This window comes from Notamacropus eugenii, chromosome 2 (genome assembly GCF_028372415.1).
Source record: "Notamacropus eugenii isolate mMacEug1 chromosome 2, mMacEug1.pri_v2, whole genome shotgun sequence".
In the NCBI taxonomy this organism is placed as follows: domain Eukaryota; kingdom Metazoa; phylum Chordata; class Mammalia; order Diprotodontia; family Macropodidae; genus Notamacropus; species Notamacropus eugenii.
The window spans coordinates 58,052,085-58,073,134 of record NC_092873.1 but is presented as its reverse complement, the minus strand read 5'-3'; the positions used below and the strand labels follow the sequence as shown (position 1 = coordinate 58,073,134).

The following is a 21,050-nucleotide window of genomic DNA, read 5'->3' as shown; positions in this document are numbered from 1 at the left end:
TAATGAACCTGTGATGAAAAAGCTACTATCTACCTCCAGAAAGAGAACTGATGGACTCTGAATGCAGACTGAAGTAGAATTTTCTTACTTTAAAAAAAAAGAGAGATGATCCTTCAAGATAGTAACTAGGAACTCATTAAAATAAGAAACCTCATTTTGTGAGATGATACCTTGGAACTGTTCCTAGGCATTACATAAGTGCAACTAGAGAGTATGTACCCCTCTGAAGAATATTTTGGGGCACGGGCAGGAGTGCGAGAGGGGACGGCCAGTAGCATTAGTGCTCAACATGAATCTTGTGTCACTGACATCATTCTGAGTGAGCAGCATCCAGCACTAACAATTACCAAAAGTCTTTGAAGAGATTCACTGGTTCAAGTCTGCCTTTTCTTTCCAAGTAATGCAATCATTTTGCAGACACTCCCAGAACTGGTACATCACTCTTCCAGCTTTACCTAAGAAGCCAGTGATGCTTTTCCCCCTAGCTGCGCCTCAGACAGTTACTGAACCTCCATCCTCACTAACCGGTATGTGTCACTTCTATCCCTGAACTGGGATCAGGGCCTGAATTCCTTTCTGGACAAAGCCACTGTCGGACCCAGTCCTTAAAGGTCAAGATTGCTCAGTCTCTTCCTACTGTAAGATGCACTTAAAATGCATCCAGCTGGAATGTGTATTCCTTCCACAGAAAGTTCTTGAAAAGCCTAACTGGAAGGTTTCTATCTTCCCTCCCCATCTATGTTTCTGGCCAGCTCATTAGCTCTTTTCAATGTTCCTACAGAAAACCCCTTTGGTGGTTGTTGGTCACCATGTTGAGTTTTCTTCCAAAGGCTTAATAAGGGTCTCAGAAGAGTGAACACAAACCTGCCCAAGACAGTTCCTCAGCCACTGAGCCCCTCCCACTGAACACTTGCAGGCTAAGTGCACAAGACTGTGTGTGCATATACACATTCACATGCATGTAAAAAAGGAGGAATATTCTAAGTGAAACAAGTAGTGGAAAACTCCATTTTTAAAAGAAAATGGCTCTTACTGTTTCCTGAAGAACTTTCAAAGCTGTCTTGCTGCTGCTTTACATGCACTATAGTGGAAGACTGCAGTTCTTTTTTTCCCCCATTTCTCTTTTTTATTATTATTAATTAATTTATTTGTTATCCATTTTCTACAATCACTTCCATATATCTTAGATTTTTTCCCCCTCTCTCTCTGAGATGGTGTGCAATCTTATATAGGTTCTACACATACATTCTTATTAAATACCTTTTCACCTTAGCCATGTTGCATAGAAGAATTAAAATGAATGGGAGAAACCATAAAACAAAACAAAACCTAACACAAGAGAAAATGGTCTGCTTCATTCTGAGATCCAATTCCATAGTTCTTTCTCTGGATATGGAAGGCATTTTGCCTCAAGAGACCATTGAGAATTTTTCAGGTCCTTGCATTGCTGTGCTGGGCTAAATCTACCAGAAAAATGGCTCACACACTGGTTGTTGCTGTGTACAAAGTTCTCCTGGTTCTGCTCCTTTCACTCAGCATCAGTTCATAGAAGTCCTTCCAGGCCTCTCTGAGAAAGACTGCAGTGCTTATAGAAAATGTCAAACTTCAAAAGCAAAACAACAGGAACAACAACATGGACAAAGGAAAGTTGTTTGGTGTGTGTGGGTATGGCTGTGGGTATGTGTCCATATGTTTAGAAATGAGAATTCTAAATGAATAATTTATCCATCTGGTGTTGCAGAGGGAGAGAGATTGCTCATGTGTGTTCTCAGTAAACACTATTAAGGAAAGGTTCCAGTTCTTATGAAACGCCTCGATCTGTCTCCCTGGGCAATACCCTGCTTTGTGAAATCAAAGAAGCTCTACAGCAGGTTGCCTGTGTAAATGATGGATCTGTTATACTGACCCCCTTAGGACACCACGCCCAGTAGGCAGGCGAGCTGTGCTCCTCCCGAGATGGAACCGCACTATTTTATGACTTCCCAGCCTCAGGGAGATGAATGAATACAAAGCTCCTGGGACGAATGGGGACGTGCAGATTTTTGTGTTTCTTCATTGAGTTTTGTCCTTTGAATAGTTGGCTTTTGGATAATATTTCATCCTTTTTTTGGGAAGTAGTTTCAGTGCTTGAGATCGTTTTGAGATAGTCTTAATGCTTCTGAGAAAAGCAGTTAGTGTCTGCCTCAGTGAAGGTGCAGATACTGAAACCCCAGTGAGGAATAAATACCTCTTCCCTAGGAAGGGAAGGAAAGATACTCCTGGGAGTGGTGTACTTATACAAGAATCTCTGAGCCTCAGTTTCTTTATCTGTAAAATGAAGGAATTAGGGTAGATGATCCCCTGAGTTTCCTTCTAGCTTTAAATCCTATGACCTAGAGTCTAAACAGATTATTTTGGGATCTAGTCTTATGAGTAGCTAGTCTTTTATTCCCCTGAATCTTTATGGTCACCAAGAGAGATGCTGTAATTAGAGTACCTCCGAAATCCTTGCGTCCTTAGAAATTCACAGGCAATACCTTTCTTCCCTTAGACAAGTTAGTGAGGTTCTGGTCCCTAAGAGGAAAGCAGTTACTATAGCTAATAAGCTATTGAATGCTACCTATGTGTCAGTCACCATGCTAAGACAAAAACACAGTTTGTAGGATGCTGGAAACTGAAGGGATACTCAGTCACAAAATCCCAGAGTCTGGTGAAGAAACTTCAGTAGGAAAATGAACCATTTCCCACCTGGCTCCAGGAAACTCATCACTGGGAAACTTAATCATTCTGTAAGGCCCTCTCAGCCTGGGGGTGCCCCCCTCATCAATTCCCTCTACCCCTCTGTGCGAAGGGTGGAGCAGGTACCTCAGAGCCATCTCCTCACTTCCCACATTGCTGTACTCCTGTGGGACTTCTCTGCCTCTCTGCCAGACCTTTCGGATCAAATGGGAACTTATTGTTCTCCCTTGGGTACCTAGTCTCTTCCGATGATGGAACTCCCCATTTCTTATCCAGTACCAGACTGTTTTGACAGTTACAGCTTTTGTAGTGTGGTTGGAGATCTGACACCACTAGGCCCCTTCCCTTCCCATTTTTAAGACTGATTACTTTTTACTGATTACATGTTTAAAACTGATTGATGTTTTTGATGTTTTGGTCCTGCAAATGAAATTTTTTCCCCCTAACTCTATAAAGTAACACTTTGGTAGTTTGATTGGTATGGCACTGAATTAATTTAGTATTATTAGTATTATAATTATAAATTTAGGTAGCATTGTCATTTTTATTACATTGGCTCGACCTACCAATGAGCAATTAATATTTCTCCAATTATTTAGATTTGACTTTATTTTTGGAAAGAGTGTTTTGTAATTGTGTTCATGTAGTTCCTGGGTGTGTCTTTGTGGGTAGACTTCTGAGCATTATACTATCTATAATTATTTTTAATTGTAGTTATTTTTAATGGAATTTCTTTTTCTATCTTTTCCTGCTGCATTTTATTGGTCATATGTAGAAATGCTGATGGTTTGGATTTATTTTATATTATGCAACTTTTTAAAGTTGTTAATTCTTTCAGTTAGTATTTAGTGGATTCTCAAGGGTTTTCTAACCATATCATAATCTATTCTAACCCTGTTATTTTCTAGCCATCCTGTGATCTGAAAAAAGTGATAATTTTGCTTTTTCTTTACCTGTGCTTATTCTTTTCATTTCTTTTTTTTGTCTGTTGCTATAGCTGTCACTTCTAGTACAGTGTTGGTTCATAATGGTGATAATGGACGTTCTTGCGTAACCCCTGATCGTAATGGCATATTGTCCTGTTGTTATCATTATCTTTAATGAAAATTTTGAGTATTTCTGCTGTAGAAGGTAACACCATCCTCCCCGTCCCTCAGGTTTACAATCTAGGAGCCATCCTGGACCCTCCTTTTCTCTTATTCCTCATATCCAAGCTGTTGTCAAGGCCTGTCTATCTCATCTCTGCAGAATCTCTTAGCTAGTCCTCTCCTCTTTCCTGATGCTGTGCCCATTCTAGTGCAGCCCTCATCACCTCATGCTTTGACTATTGCACCAACCTGCAGACAGGTGTGTCTGCCTCAGGCCTCTTCTCTCTCCATTTCATCCTCCATTTAGCCACCAAAGTGACTTTCCTAACGTGCAGGTCTGTTAATGAGACTGACCCCCTACTCGATAAACTCCAGGGGCTCATTATCACCTCCCAGAGCAGCCTCCTCCTACCTTCTCAATCTTATACCTTATTCCCTGACATAACTTCTTCAGTTCAGTGACACTGACCTTTTAGCTGTTCCATAAACAAGATGCTCCATCTCTTGACTCTGGGCATTTTCTCTGGTTGTCCCCTCTGCATGGAATGCTCTCTTTCCTCCACTTTGACTGCTGACATTCCTGACTTCCTTTAATTAAGTCTCAACTGAAATCCCACCTTCTACTAGAAGCCTTCTCTAAACTCTCTTAATTCTAGTACTTTCTCTCTGTGTTTAGCTTGCTTTGTAGATATTTATCTGCATGTTTTCTCCCCTCTTAGACTGTGAGCTCCTTGAGAGTAGGGGTTGCCTCTTGCTTCTTTTTGTATCCCAGTGTTTAGTTCAGTGCCTGGCACATAGTAAGTGCTTAGTAAGTATTTATTGATTGGTTGATCCAGGTTTTAGGATTTAAGTTATTTACATTTTTTTTTTTTATTTAGCTTTTAACATTCATTTTCACAAAATTTTGGGTTACAAATTTTCTCCCCTTTTCTCCCCTCCCCCCCCAAACGCCAAGCATTCTAATTGCCCCTATGACCAATCTGCTCTCTCTTCTATCATCCCTCTCTGCCCTTGTCTCTGTCTTCTCTTTTGTCCTGTAGGGCCAGATAGCTTTCTATACCCCTTTACCTGTATTTCTTATTTCCTAGTGGTAAGAACATTACAGTTGATCCTAACACTTTGAGTTCCAACTTCTTTAGCTCCCTCCCTCTCCACCCCTTCCCTTTGGAAGGCAAGCAATTCAATATAGGCCAAATCTGTGTAGTTTTGCAAATGACTTCCATAATAGTTGTGTTGTATAGGACTAACTATATTTCCCTCCATCCTATCCTGTCCCCCATTACTTCTATTCTCTTTTGATCCTATCCCTCCCCATGAGTGTTGACCTCAAATTGCACTCTCCTCCCCATGCCCTCCCTTCTATCATCCCCCCCCACTCTGCTTATCCCCTTATCCTCCACTTTCCTGTATTGTAAGATAGGTTTTCATACCAAAATGAGTAGGCATTTTATTCTTTCCTTTAGTGGAATGTGATGAGAGTAGACTTCATGTTTTTCTCTCACCTCCCCTCTTTATCCCTCCACTAATGAGTCTTTTGCTTGCCTCTTTTATGAGAGATAATTTGCCCCATTCAATTCTCCCTTTCTCCTCCCAATATCTTTCTCTCACTGCTTGATTTCATTTTTTTTAAGATATGATCCCATCCTCTTCAATTCACTCTGTGCACTCTGTCTCTATGTGTGTGTGCGTGTGTGCATGTGTGTGTGTGTAATCCCACCCAGTACCCAGATACTGAAATGTTTCAAGAGTTACAAATATTGTCTTTCCATGTAGGAATGTAAACAGTTCAACTTTAGTAAGTCCCTTAGGACTTCTCTTTGCTGTTCACCTTTTCATGGTTCTCTTCATTCTTGTGTTTGGAAGTCAAATTTTCTTTTCAGCTCTGGTCTTTTCATCAGGAATGCTTGAAAATCCTCTATTTCATTGAAAGACCAATTTTTCCCCTGAAGTATTATACTCAGTTTTGCTGGGTAGGTGATTCTTGGTTTTAGTCCTAGTTCCTTTGACTTCTGGAATATCCTATTCCATGCCCTTCGATCCCTTAATGTAGAAGCTGCTAGATCTTGTGTTATCCTGATTGTATTTCCACAATACTTGAATTGTTTCTTTCTAGCTGCTTGCAATATTTTCTCTTTCACCTGGGAACTCTGGAATTTGGCCACAATGTTCCTAGGAGTTTCTCTTTTTGGATCTCTTTCATGCGGTGTTCTGTGGATTCCTTGAATATTTATTTTGCCCTCTGGTTCTAGAATCTCAGGGCAGTTTTCCTTGATAATTTCATGAAAGATGTTGTCTAGGCTCTTCTTTTGATCATGGCTTTCAGGTAGTCCCATAATTTTTAAATTGTCTCTCCTGGATCTATTTTCCAGGTCAGTTGTTTTTCCAATGAGATATTTCACATTATCTTCCATTTTTCCATTCCTCTGGCTTTGTTCTGTGATTTCTTGCTTTCTCATAAAGTCCTTAGCCTCCATCTGTGCCATTCTAATTTTGAAAGAACTATTTTCTTCAGTGAGCTTTTGAATCTCCTTTTCCATTTGGTTGATTCTGCTTTTGAAAGCATTCTTCTCCTCATTGGCTTTTTGAACCTCTTTTGCCAATTGAGTTAGGCTAGTTTTCAAGGTGTTTTTTTCTTCAACATTTTTTTGGGTCTCCTTTAGCAGGGAGCTGATTTGCTGTTCATGCTTTGACTTCATGTCTCTCATTTCTCTTCCCAGCTTTTCCTCCACCTCTCTAACTTGATTTTCAAAATTCTTTTTGAGCTCTTCCATGGCCTGAGCCCATTGAGTGGGCTGAGACACAGAAGCCTTGATTTCTGTGTCTTTGCCTGATGGTAAGCATTGTTCTTCCTCATCAGAAAGGAAGGGAGGAAATGCCTGTTCACCAAGAAAGTAACCTTCAATAGTCTTATTTCTTTTCCCTTTTCTGGGCATTTTTCCAGCCAGTGACTTGACCTCTGAATATTCTCCTCACACCCACCTCGACTCCTGGTCCTCCCAGCCAGTGTTTGAGGTCTGAGATTCAAATGCTGCTTCCAGCCTCAGGGCTTTGGGCGGGGGCAGGGCTGCTATTCAGTGTGAGATTAAATTCAGATGCTCAGGTGAGGGCAGGGCTGCCTCTCAGGCTCAGTTCCCTCAGGGAGTTTATGCACAGACCTTCAACAATGGATCCAGGCTCCTGCCTGCTTGGGGAGCCCCGGTCCGCCGCTGCCCCTCAGCCTCTGTCTCCCGAGGGGGCCCGAGCCACGGGGGCACCCCACTCCCTCCTCGACCCGCCAAAGGGACTCTCTCACCGACCCCGTCACCTGTGGGTGGAGGTACTTGTGCGGCCGCTGGAGATCCCGTCCCTGAAGCCCACTCGGATCTGTTCCTCTCGGTGCCGCGGCCACGGCAGGGCTGTACTCAGCTCCCAGTCCCGGCGCCCAGTCCGCAGCACGAAGGACCTTTTACGAGAGGTTTGCAGGTCTCTCCGGAACAGAAATCTCCCTCGCTCCAATGTTCTGTGGCCTCTGGGTGCAGAATTCGCTGTGAGTTACTTCTTTGTAGTTGTTCTGTGGGTTGTGGGTTCGGAGCTATGTGTATGTGCGTCTTTCTACTACGCCATCTTGGCTCCCTCGATTTAAGTTATTTAGTTTCCAGTTAATTTTTAATCTTTGCTTCAAAGACCCTTATTGAATATGTTAGTAAAAAAGCATTTTATATTTTGATTTTTCTCCATTTGTTTGTGAGATTTTAATGCCCTAACATGTTTTTTTTTTGTGTGTGGGAAGGTGCCATTCTATTCCCATTCAATATTTTCCAAAAGTCTATTATATGCAACTTTTCTAAATTTTATCCAGGTCCTTAACTTCTTTCTTGTTTATTTTTTGGTTAGATTTACCTAGATTTGAGAGGGATAAATTGTCTGTTTCCTCTTGTATTTTTTTTTAAGGCTTTAGAGGCTATGTCATTAGGTGAATATGTATTTAGTACTGATATTAATTCATTGTGTTATGCTTTGGAAAAATGTAGCCTTCCTGTTTATCTCTTTTATTAGATTTATTTTTGCTTTGCTTTGTCTGAGAGCCTATCAGTCTTGAAGACTCTGAATCCCCAAAATAACTGCTCTTTATTAAATGTCTTGAGATTTGAAGAATTCTTTACAGATGTGATCTCATATGAATCTCATACTCTTGTGAGGAGGACAAATTGTACAGGTTATATTTTCATTTCACAAAGGAGTAAACAGAGACTTCAGAAGAGTTGAAGATGCATATTATTCAACAGTTTTTATTCCAACACCATAAACTGCCTTCAAATGTTGCTGCTTATCTCTCTTAATGAATGAGAAAACAATCTCTAGAGTGCAAGGTTCACACAGTGCTTCCCATGACAGAGCTCAATCCCATCATCTTCCTCATCATTATATCACTTCCCAAGTTTGCTGAATTCTGTATTGTTCTGGGATAGGGTGTTAAGGTCATGTTTTGGAGGAGGCCCCTGGTGCTTGTTGGACTCCTGCTGCTGAGCTGGTCCAACTGATGTATTGATGACAGGAGCAGTATTTGCACATGTGGGGCATGAAACAGACATATAATTAATCAGTCAGTTCATGTAACATAGGTGCAGTGGGTGAAGCATCCTCATCCCAACATATGGCCAGTTTTATAAATCCCCAAGTGGTCTTTTCGGAACAAATGCTTGAGTGCTCAGGTCCTGGTTCCTTAGGAGTGTTTCTGAGAAGAAATTTCATCTGATTACCTGAGGAAAGGTGTGGAGTAAAATCACCTCCCTCTGTCTTTGTAGAGTGGTGGCCTCTTCATGTATAGTATTACAATGGTTGTCAGACATAATTGACATGTTGATGTGCTTTTGCTAATGACTCTGTTTTTATAAATCTTTTAACAAAGGATGACGGTGGAAAGGTGGTAAAGGAGGAAGGATCTTTTTAGAAGGATGCTATTGTAAAAACAAAAGGTAGCAATATAAATAAGATTTAAAAGGGAAAAGAAAACCCCGCTTTTATCTGAGGTCGATATACCACAGCTAGGAAATTAAGAGTCCCAGTCTCAAAATGGAAACAGTAAAAAAAAAAAACAAACCAAAACTCATTTAACAGTGGGCAAAAATAGTTTTGAAAGGTAGTATTTGTTGAAGGCTGCTTAATTTTATTTTAAAAATTTTTATTGATCTGTTTTATTTTCACATCTTCATTTCCAAACATCTCTCTCTTGCCCAGAAGTTAGAGGACCTGGCTTCCAGTCTCACCTCTTATTCTCTGTTTTGCCTTGGATAAATCACTGGCCCTTTCTGGGCCTCCTTTCTTCATCTGTAAAATAAGGGAGTAGAAGTAGATGGTCTCTGAGGGCCCTTCCAGCTCTAGAGCTTGAATCCTCTGACCAAAAAAAAACCTCTTAAAACAAAGAAGGAGAAAGAGAAAAAAAATAAAAGATTGTGTGAGGTACAACAAAAATTATTAACATATTGACTGCATGAACTGTTGACATTCCACCATGTTTTTCACTCCTATAGCTTGCCCACCTCTGCAAAGGAGGGAGAAGTGTATTTTGCTATCTTCTTTGTAGTCAGCCAGGCAGTCAGTAAAGGTTTATTCAGTGTCTTCTAGAATAAGAATGATTGGGGAAGGTTCTTGTAGAAGGTAGGATTTTGGCTGGAACTTAAACCCAGCCAGAGAGGTCAGTAGTTGGGGTGGAGGAGGGAGAATGTACAGAGCTGAGATGGAGGGTCTGCTTCATGGAACAAGTGACTGAGGGCAAGGCATTTCCCCTTTGTGAGCCTCTGTTTCCCCAGCTGAAAAATGAAAATAACAGTCCTTATGCCTCCTGGGAGTGCTAAGGAAAGTGCTTTTTAACATTTTAAGTGCCTTGGAAATGGACTTTCTCCGGAATCTCTTCATTGAGCCTGTCACTCAATATGTCAGGTTCTGTCAGCATTTAGTAAGCACCTAAAATGTGGTATAAGGCATTGTGCTTAGCCCTGAGGATACAAAGGAAAGCAAAAGATAGTTTCTGCCCCAGAGGGGCTCACTGCCTAATGGGAGAGATATTAGATAGACAACCCTACACACCTTAGAGCAATGCAGAGAATCTACAGTGGAAGGTACTGGAATTAAAGTGCATCAGAAAACGCTTCTTGCACCTGGCGGGATTTTGGCTGGGACTTGAAGGGAGCCAGAAGGTGTGGGTGAAGAGAGAGCACATTCTAGGCATTGGGGCTAGCCAGTGGAAATGCCCTGGGCTGGGAGATGGAGTGTTTGGTGTGAGGTACAGCAAGGTGGCCAGGGCCACCGTATCGCAGGGTATGTGGGGGTGTTGGTGGGGAGTAACACATGGAAAGATAGCAGGGGTCCAGGTTAGGAAGCTGGAAAAGCTAAGCATAAGATTTTCTATTTAATCCAGGAGGTATTTCAGTTTCAACAAGAGACATGGTCAGACTTGCACTTTAGGATGATGAATCTGATAAATGGATGGGAGTAAGGAGAGACTTGGAGCAGGCAGATCAAGCAGCAGGCTATGACATCCTTCTGCATGTGGCATGATGAGGGTCTGCAGCAGCGTGGTGACTGCATTAGAAGATGTTAGAAAGGTCCAATTCACAGGACTCAGTAGCTGATTTGGAATGGATCAGACTGTGAGATGCCCGCTGGAAGGGTGGTGGTGCCCTAGACAGTAATAAGGTAAGTCAGATTGGGATATGTTGAGTTGAAAGTGTTTATAGGACATGTCCACGAGATGTCCCTGGAATATTTGAGAGATCCAAGCTGGATTAAATAGATTTGAGAATCATCAGCCTAGAGATAAGAACTGATTTCATGTGAACTGCCAGGATTACCCAGCGAAGTCCTAGGGAAGGAGAAATGAAGCGGAGCCTTGGGAGTCACTCATGAGTAGTAGCTGTAGCCTGGATGAAGATCCAGCAGAGGAGACTGAGAAGGACAGAGAAGTAGGGAGAGAGACTGGAGACATAACGTGGATCTCCACCTGCCTCAAACCCTTCCTGTTTCTTAGTCTGTTGCTCTCAAGGGTCCTCCATCCTCAGTCCCCCTTGATTCTCACTATCTCTCACCCCCTGTATTCAGTCTATTGCTAAGTCCTTTTGATTTTACTTCTATAAAATCTCTTGTAAACACTCCTTTTTCTTCTCTGACATTGTCATCACCCTGGTGTCACCACCCCCTATCCACTTCACACCCGGACTGCTGCAGTAGTCTCCTGGTTGATGTCCCTCTCTCTTGAGGCCCTGCAGGTCTCACTCTGTGGCCTTCTTGTCATCTCCAGGATTAGTTATCAGGTCCTCCAGTTGGCATTCAAAGCCTTTCATGGCCTGCTCACTCCATCCTTCTAAATCTCTCTGATTTTCTTCTGTCTTGCTCCCCTCACATTCTCTCTGGTCCAGTGACCCTGGCTTCCTCTCCTTCATTACCTCCATCTCTTGGCCTCCCTTGGCTTCCTTCAGGGAAGGCTTCCCTAATGCCATTTGACCCTGCCCATTATTTCTGATCTCTCCTGTCTGTACCTTGTTTGTGCAGAGTTGTTGGCCTGTTGTGTCCCCCGTTAGATGGTGAGCTCCTTGAGGGCTGTTTTTTTTTGTTTTTGTTTTTTTTTTTACCATTCTTCATGTCCCTAGGGCTTAGTGAAGTACCTGGCATAAATGGCTATTGATGAACTGATTGATAGTATCCAGAGCTGCAGAGAAATCAAATGGAGTTTGACCAAAGACCTTTAGACTTGGCAGTTGAGAAATTGTTGGTAAATTTGGATCAAGCAGTTTCAGTTAAATAAGCTCCAAAGGCAGATTGTAGTGAGTTATGAAGAGACACAGAGGAAAGCAAGCATTGGTTGTAGGAGGGAGATAGAGGAAGGCAGTTTCAGGGAAGGGTTTTCTGAGGATGGAGAGACATGGACATATTTGGAGGCAGTAGGGACCAGCCAGGAGACAGGGAGATGTCGAAGGTTAGTGACAGAGTAAGGATGATAGAGGAGTCATTCGGTTAGAGGAGAGGGAGTAGAGGGAGGTCATTTGTGCAGGAAAATGGGCTTGCTTTGGCAAAGAGAAGGGCCCCCTCTGCATGTGAGAGGGATGCAGGAGGAGAGAGTGGGCAGAAAGCATCTGAGTGATAGGAGGTGGGGACCAGGGGAGAAGAGGGGGCTTTGCATGAATGTTTTAGTTAAATAAAGATGAGCTTCACACCTGAGGGGGTGGAGCAGAAGGAGAAGGAGGAGCAGCCATGAGGGGTTTGGGGAGGTAAGAGATAATGACTTGGTGAGGAAGGTGTAAAAGGCATGATTGCCTTCCCGTAGTGAGGGTCCAGGTGTGATTATGTAACATAACTTTGTTGTGGATCCAGCCAACATGACTCTCTGGTTTTTCCAGCTTTATTCAGCCAAGTCTTATAACTGCTCTCCTCACATAACGACCACGCTGTTTCTCAGACTTAGTTCTGGTCTTGGAGGTATATTTTCACCGCATGTTATTGGTATTAAGACTGACCCAGCTGCCCATCTGTTTGATAACTTGCTGCGGATCTCACTACCCAGACCTTATGGGATAAACTAATTAGAAGATTCCTAGAGTTCCTAGTTTGGCATAAGAAGCAGATTCATCTCTGCTCGCAGTCTGGCTGCAGAGATTCAGCACTTGCTTGATTTGCATTGAGAGCTTATTTCCTTATTAATGAGAAGCCATTTCCCATCTAGGCTCCTTTGGAAAGGGAGCAGCATTTGGCTTCCTGGGGGATCCATTGGGTCCCTGAAGAGAAACAGTCTGTAAACATCAGTTTGTTCCTCCTCTTATGCTGTTTTTCATGTCTCCTACTTCTTGTAATTATCACTTTTCTGTCTGGTTCATTTCAAATCACAGCGATAGAAATAAAAAATGAGTTGGCTTGGAGGAGGCTGTATCTCCCCCCTTCTTCTCTTTTGTGTTCAAACAGAAGGTGGGTTTTCCACCACCCACTGGCTGCTTTGATTCATTTTTGGAGTGCATGGCCACCAAAGTGACAGGACCATCCCCTCCATTCTCCAGGCAGTGGGAAAGAGCATAAGAGAGGCAGCATAGATTGTCTAGGAAGGCTGTGGTGTTAAAACTGTAGACGTCACCATTGTCTAATTAAAGTATGCAACACTAAATTTGTTCTGTTGACTTTGGAAAGATAGAGGTTTCATAGTTATACCTTGCAGTTATAGAGCACTTTCAGGTTTACAAGGGACTTTGCTCATGACCAGTGGAGTGAGTTTTACCATCCATTTATAGGTGGTAAAACTCTCTGAAAGTAATTAAGTGACCATGTTCATTGGCACAGGACTTTTAAGTAAAAGAACTAGGGCATGAACCCAGCTTTCCAGATTCAAAATCCAGAGCTCTTTCTACTTAGATTTAACTTGTGGCCCACCATGGTCTAGATATCTAGATCATTTCTTTAATGCTATACTTATGCCAAAGACAGTCTTTCCCCATCCTGCATTTGTGGGAAGGAGTCAGGACTCCATACTGGGCCTTCTGAATAAGGTCGTCCTGCCATGCTTGCTGTTCAGTTTTTTTGGATGTTGGATTTTCTTGCCTAGTACCCTTCGTAAGCCATAAGGGTGGCCTTTTGTTGGACTGCTCCTTTTCTGCTATTCTCTACATTTTGTAATGCTTTCAGATTCTGGAAGGCAATGATATAATCTCTTTATGTTGCCTCTCCGTGGAAAGCCACTCTTGCTTTTTTTTACCCCCTAGTTCCTGTTTTGGTAGCCTCTGCTCTGCTGGAGTTTTGTTACTCGTTTCTCTATGTCCTGAGGCTTATCCATGGAGACTTCAGGTTCGTGTGCTGACAGGCCTCACAGCAGATCCCTGGCCTCACTTGTTGGTGCTTCTGATTTTCCAGATGATCACCATCTCCTGTAGCCCCAGCATTCCATCCTTTGGTCCACATGGCGTTCGTTTCTCCCACCTGTGCCTCCTTCCTTTGGGGTTGACACTATTGGGGAGCCATCACCAGGTGTCCCTGCGGTTCTCTTGTTCCTATTGAAATTCACCCTATTTCCTTTTCCCAAACAGTCACACATATTCAATCTCAAGGGAACTCTGTGCCTCGGAGAACTGGCTATGTCACCCAGGAAAGCAAATGACAAGCCCTTATTTCCACAGTTCTGGATTGTATTCAGAGACTAGCTGGAAAATGAAAATGGCATCTTTCTGTGGTTGCTCGCCTTACCTGGATGTCTACTCCCCTTTGGCTAAACATGAGAGCTGCTGATGCTTAGTTCTGACGGAATATTTCTCCTTAAGGGCCTCTAGTGCACACCTTTCAATGACTGGCCTGACCCAGGCAAAGTCGCTGTTATTTACTACAAGTCTGTATTCACTGTTAGTTTTTTTTTTTTCCCATTTGTTTGTTTGGTTTTTAATTTTGAATTTAACAAACACTAAATAAGTTGAACATTTCCTGGGTCGAGGGAAGATTGAGAGCAGCAAGTGCTGAGTGAAAATGAGGATGCTAACGAGGGAACTAATCATGAGGAATTATTAAAAATAAGATTTCACAATAATACAAAGGAGCACCTAGGAGTCGTGGCCAAGCAGCCAGACTCCAGAGCAGGGGCCACTCTCAGAGACTAGCTCAGTAAGGGTACAGTGTGGGACCTGAGAGCAGGACAGTGATCAGAGGGCTCTTCCTCCTTCCAACCCAGTGTATTTGCTGTCACATTCATTGGGCCCATGTGCAAGGAAAACATGGTTAAATTTAGTGAAACAGGATTACGTTTCTATTAACTCTACATATATGTATATGGCTTTAAGTAGCATTTTGTTTTAGCAGAGAATGATACTTTGTGTAAAATACCTAGTCACATGTATGTATCTGGTATGCTTTATTCCTAAGAGTGGAGGGAAGGGGGCAGATGCCAGGGATATTTGAGGGAGACGGTATACCTGAGAGGGGAGAGTGTCAGCATCTCAGTCCATCATCTGACAAATGAGGGGGTGAGCCACATGGCCTCTAAGCTCCCCTTCCCTCTAACTACAGGATCCTCCTTGGCTACCACCCTGATTCTGAACTGGTGAGCTTGTGAGCAGGGTGGTGGGGTCTGCACCAGAAACAGGCCAGCTATCTGAGGCTTGGGGTTCCCCAAGGATATCGAGGTTAATAGATTTCCTGGATAAGGTGGCTGAATGACGTTCAAGAGAGGTCAGAACTGGACGAGATCCCAGTATTGCTGTGGCTTCTCTGGATCCATGCCAATCCTTTGAGCACAGAGACCCGTTTCCTTCTCAGAGGATACAGTTGTGTTCACAGCCATGCAGCTGGAGTGGCACAGCAAATATTGACCACTGGAGTTGGAGTCAGGAAGACTTGAGTTTGAATCCAGCCTTAGACACTTATTCTGGCTGTGTGACCCTGGACAAGTCACTTAAGCCCTCTTGTAAAATGGGGCTAATGATAGTACTTACTTCCTTAGGTGGGGCAGGTTGGTGGTGCAGTGGATAGAGCATCAGTGCAGTAGTCAGGAGGACCTGAGTTCAGATGTCACCTCAGACACTTGACGCTCACTAGCTGTTGTGACCTTGGGCAAGTCACTTAACCCCAATTGCCTCATCCTGGGTCATCTCCAGTCATCCTGATGAGTATCTGGTCACTGGATTCAGATGGCTCTGTAGAAGTGAGGCTGGTGACCTGCACAGCCCTCCCTCACTCAAAACAAAGTCAAGTACAAGTCATGTCATCATTTCTGTGATGGCATGGTCTTTGGCACAGAAGGATGAACACACACACACACGCACACGCACACACACACACACACACACACGTACTTCCTTGGGTTGCTTTGAGAATCAAGTGAGATAATCAAAATGAGATAATATGGAAAGCCCTTCCAAAGCTTCCAGTGTGATTGCAGTGCTAGCCATTCTCCTTCTCCTCCTCCCCGTTGTCATTTTGTTCCAAATGTATAATAATTCCTTTTGCTTTTTCTCCATCCCATTCCATGAACCTGCAGCTTGTTGCTACTGGTCAGGACTCTCTTCTGCTGTTTGCTCTTTGAAGGATTCCTCCCATGTTTGTTGGCTTTTCTCTCCATTCTCCCTGGAAGCCTGCTGCACACGAGCCCATCCCTGACCTTTTCTTTTTGTTTTTGGAAGACCAACTTGCAGCTGGTGCTCACTTTGCTGTTACTTGTCATTGGCAAAAACCCCTGTGGCCACACACTTCAGTTTTACTGTGGCAGCCCCTCGACCTCCAGACACTGGGAGGCAAGATACTCAGTGCACTGTCATTCTTGCTTGTATCTCTTCTGGCTAATTCTCGAAGGAGAAAAATGAATGAGCTACAAATTAACTTTGAAAGGAAAAACCGCAGGACCAGATGGATTCACAAATGAATTCTATCAGACATTCAAATAACAATTAATTTCAGCATTACATAAATCATTTACAAAACAAAAAAGAAATCCTATCAAATTCCTTCTCACACAGATATGGTCTTGATATATAAATCAGAAAAAATAAAAACAAAAAGGAAACTATTCACCAGTATCCCTAATGAACCTCGATATAGAAATTTTAAGTAACATGTTAACAAAGAAGCTAAAATACCCATATTCAGAGATTACACTCATTGGCCAGATTGGAATTGAGGACTGGTTTAGTGTTAGGAAAACAATAAGCTTAATTAACCATATTAAAAGCACAATCAACAGAAATCATACAATTACATCAATAAATGCAGAAAAAAGCTTTTAGCAAAATACAATACTCATTTCTGTCAAAATACCAGAAAGCAGAGGAATAAATGAATCTCTCCATAAAATGATAAATTGTATATAGCTAAAGTCAAGAACTACTCCTGTAATGGAGATTGTTTCCAGTGAATCAGGGGCAAAACAAGATAACTTTTGTCACTGCTTCTATTTGACATAATGTTAGAAGTGCTCGCCATAGAGATGGGATGAAAAAAAGGGAATGAGTAGTGGTAAAGAAGGATCATTAGTTAAATGATACAATGATGTGCTTAAAGAACTCTAAAGAACCAATCCAAAACTAATTGAAACAACTTCAACAAACTTGTGGGACGCAAAATCCACATAAATCATTATCATTTCTATTAAATTCTAATAATTTCTGGTTAAATTCTAATAAAACTCAGCAGGAAGAGAGAGAAATTCCTTTTAAAATGACTACAAAATGCATAAATGGGTGATACATATACATGAACACACACACACACACACACACACACCCCACCCTACATTTGTTTTTTTGTTCATTTGTTTTTAGGCATGTCTAATTCTTCGAGCCCCATTTAGGGTTTTCTTGCCAAAGAGACTGGAGGGGGTCTGCCATTTCCTTCTCCAGTTCATTTAACAGATGAGGAAACTGAGGCAAACGGTGAAATCACTTGCCTAGGGTCACACAACTAGTAAGTGTCTGAGGCTGGGCTTGAACTTAGGAAGATGAGTCTTCCTGACTCCGGGCCTGGACCCACTCTGCCACCCAGCTGCCCCTTAGTTGGAATTAAGGAAAGACTTTCACAGTTAGAATTATCCACAGGTATAATGGGCTGGCTTAGGAGGTGGCATTGTTCTCTTCTCTGGAGACTTGCAGACACATCTTTCCAGTATGTATCTACTTGTTGGGGATGGGATGATGAGGGTCTGTTTTGGGGTGGTGACAAGGGAAATTAATTACAGGAGTAGAGTGGACAGGACTTCAAAAAGAGGAAGGACTCATCCAAAGTAGATGGTCTTTGTTCTTGCAGTTCACCAGCAATACTGTTCAGCTTTCCCAATGTAATAATAACGATGCCGCCAATACTAGCTGCTGTTGTGCCAGGAAGTATGCAAAGCGCTTTAGCAGTATTTTCTCATTTGAACCCAGGAGGCAGATGCTTCTGTAGCCCTGTTGAGAGGCAGGATGATATAGGAGAAAGAGTGATAATAACTGTAGCCAACATTTATATGACCCTTCCTTAATTTCTCCTCTTCGACTTGCGATGTTCCAAGGGCACTGTTTTGAGGGAAATCTTGGAAGAGAGCCAGCATCTTGTGTGGCCTGTTATCTGGGACCCTCAAAAATCCTCTTCCTAGATTCTTTCTGGAACACAAAGGCCTTGGAAACTTAGGCCATAGCCTAAAATGAAAAGTGAACTTTGCGTGATGGTTTTCCTTTTTAACTTGTGGCTGGGGTGACAGAGACTTTGGAAAACTTTGTTTCTGTAGAACAATGAGAACTCTGCTCTAAGTGGACACGCTGGTAGGTAGATGATTTCAACATAGATGGAAAAACAAACAGTTGATCATTCTTCAGTCCCATTCAGTACAGACCATGTCAGTGTTTCCAGAGTACGCCCAGAATGGTAAAAGTTGGCTTCCAGCTGAGCCTTCACTAAGAAGGGGCCAGTCCCAAAAAGGATTTATTTATTTATTTTGGCCCGTGCCATTTAAAAATGATAATGAGTGCAAGGCACCCCCAGTTGTCTGGTTTGGGGGCTTAGCCCATATGTCTTTGCTTTTGCACCTGGAAACTCCAGTTTGTTTGGTTAAGGCTGGGATTTGGAAGTGGGGGGCTGGGGGAGCCAGAATAACAAACAAAAATATAAAATATTGAATGTTGAAAAATGTTTAGCTTGCTACTTTTTCATGAGGATTTTTAATACTCCTGGTACAACGCCTACATGTGTCTTTACTGGAGAGATGTGGTTTCAGTTTCTTGGGTGAATGTGCATTTTATAAGTATTTTTTTTTTAAAAGGAAATTAAACATTAAAGGAATTTAAGTACTTTACTCTTTATATAATATAACTAAGAAAAGCCAGGAACTTCAGGGTTGGTTTTTTAAAATTTAATAAATATAATCTATTTTCCACCATTTTGTTTATTATGGCTGGGTCTTTTAAAAGTTAGAGTTTATTTTGATTTTGTTGTATTTCAGCAGATGTGCACAATAAATTAACCTATCTCTTTTCTTCGTTGGGGTCTGGGGCAGTATTAAATAGCATCGAGTTCTAGGGCATTTTGACATGCAAGTGATTTGGCTTCATTCAGCCTGTGTTGTCCTCTGGGTTATTATATGACACTTCATAAATGAAGGCTGGATTTCAGAGTGAAAAGGCAAATGAAAGACTCATTTTGCAGAAGTACCTTCATCTAGACCTCAGTTTCCTCATCAGTAAAATGAAGAGGTTAGATTGGATATGACATTCAAGAGCCTTTTATTTCATTCATTCACCTACCATTTGTTACATGTCAGGATCACATAGTAGGTATAGAACGGGCAAGGTGGTCGGCCAGGTATGTCACTTAAATTGAGTCTGAGTCATCTGGCCTCTTAAAACCTCACTTTCCTTGTGTCAGATAGAAATGACAAGTTTTGAATTCCCCATTGCACCAGGATATTGTGAGGAAAGTGTTTCACAACTAACTGATAGACAAAGTATTTATTCAGCTCTGTCTGTGTGCCAGACCTTGTACAAAGTGCTTAGAGATATGAATGCAGAAGAGAAACTGGCCTTGCCCTGAAGAAGAAACTTACATTCTAACAGGGAGAGACAGTGTGTTGTCTGCCGCTCAGCCGCAGGTGACCAGAGAGGCCGGGACAGTCTCAGGGCTCAGGGGGTGGAACAGACGGCAAGGCTCCCGGGATCTGGGCTCTGGGAGACAAAGGGAAGGCAAGGAGGGAGGGTGCCCCTGGGGGGGGGGCCTTTCTCTCTCCCCCCTTTCCTAATGGTGCCTGCCCAGAGAGTACGCTGTTAAATCCAGGCCTTGGGCTAGAGGAGGGAGGATGCAAAAATGATGCTCTGATCACAACTTGCTCCATGCCTTACTGGGACAAAGAATTTTGAAAACTCTTAGAGCCTGGGATTCTTCCTGCATAATGTGTCAATAGAATTCCATTTTTATTATAAAGGGGAAATGTTTCCTACTAAATAAAAGGCCAGACTCATTGTCAGGAGGACTTGGAATCAAATCCTGCTTTTAGCTCCTCATGCCTCTGTAATCACAAGAAAGTTCCTCAGTGTCCTGATTTTCTGAATCTTTAAGAATTCTATCCTGAGTTGTCGCTTGAGCAGATGCTGGAAATCTTTAACTCATTGATGTATTCTGGTCATCTAGGAAACGAGAATGCTGACACGCAGAGTGCACCCCAGGGAAGCCTCCTCAAGCCCCAAGACCCAAGACTTTGCCCTGACAGCTTGCTGCAAAGATGTGCCAAGGTAACAAGCCATCCCCATCTGGGCAGGAGGCCTCACTTTGGTCCTTCTGTTCTGGGTTGCTGGCATCCCCTGGGGGGCTGGTGTGCAGAGCTCCTGCCCTGTATGACTAGCAGGCTTGTGCCTGTGGAGCTGCCTCCTCTGGCTCAGTGAGGCAGATGGCATTGCCTTTCTCGGTGATGTCATAATTTTCCAGGAAGATCGTCCTGGTGCGTCCCCTGGCATGCCAGCCAGTCAGCTCCCATTTGAATGGCAACTCCTTGAGGGCTCCATTCCTGTGTGTCCCCAGTACCTGGAGCAGGGCTTGTTGATGGATCGCTCTTTCTGCCTGGCTGCTTCCAGGGTCTCAGGGAATGTGGTTTTCTCCTCTATCTTATGCAACAGGAAGCTTGTTGTGGTTAAAAAAAAAAGATGCGCTTATTAAGGAAAACAAGTCAAAATGGCTAAAGACGTCACTGCTGGCAGTGATTGTAAGGAACCTTGAACATCTGTGAGGGGGCCATTGGTGGGGGGCTGTAACTGAGCTCGTATTCCTTCATAATGTGCTGGACTCCTTTCTCCCAAAGCTCATGAGGACACTTCTATGTAATGCGAATTTTTTTTGTGTGCTTAAATGGTGATTCCGTAGGCACAGAGAATTGCTAAATACCGGTCTGTGGGTTCATTGGCTTTCTTTGGACAAGAGAAATTGTCTGACTTAGGGACTGTTCCTAGAGACTCTTTTCTGCCTCCCCCTGACTTCTCCTGGTATGATGCAAAGTTAACTCCAGCTTTTGATCATTTCAGGTGGTTTACATCTTGGAGAAGAAGCATTCTCGGGCAGCTACTGGATTCATCAAACTCCTGGCCGATAAGAACAGTGAGCTGTTCAGGAAATGTGCCTTGTTTTCACCCTCTGATCACCGAGTCCCCAGGGTTTACGTGCCCCTCACTGACTGCCCTGTGGACTTCGTGACTCGGCCTAGTGACTATGCCCGAATACTCTTTGTCTGCAGGATTGTGGCCTGGGAGGAACACTGCCACTTTGCAATGGGGTAGGTGGTCATGTGTGTGCTTAGGG

At 42.9% G+C, this 21,050-nt stretch overlaps 1 protein-coding gene across 4 annotated transcripts in view; it reads left to right on the top strand.

Annotated features, from left to right (window-relative positions):
* Positions 1–21,050, top strand: part of DIS3L2 (DIS3 like 3'-5' exoribonuclease 2) — a 393,028-nt gene that overhangs the window by 140,232 nt on the left and 231,746 nt on the right. For all 4 annotated transcript variants that reach the window (XM_072637426.1, XM_072637425.1, XM_072637427.1 and 1 more), the window contains 2 exons: positions 19,893–19,993; positions 20,777–21,024. In XM_072637426.1, coding sequence (XP_072493527.1) covers positions 19,893–19,993; positions 20,777–21,024 — 349 coding nt within the window. The remainder of the gene's footprint in view (positions 1–19,892; positions 19,994–20,776; positions 21,025–21,050) is intronic.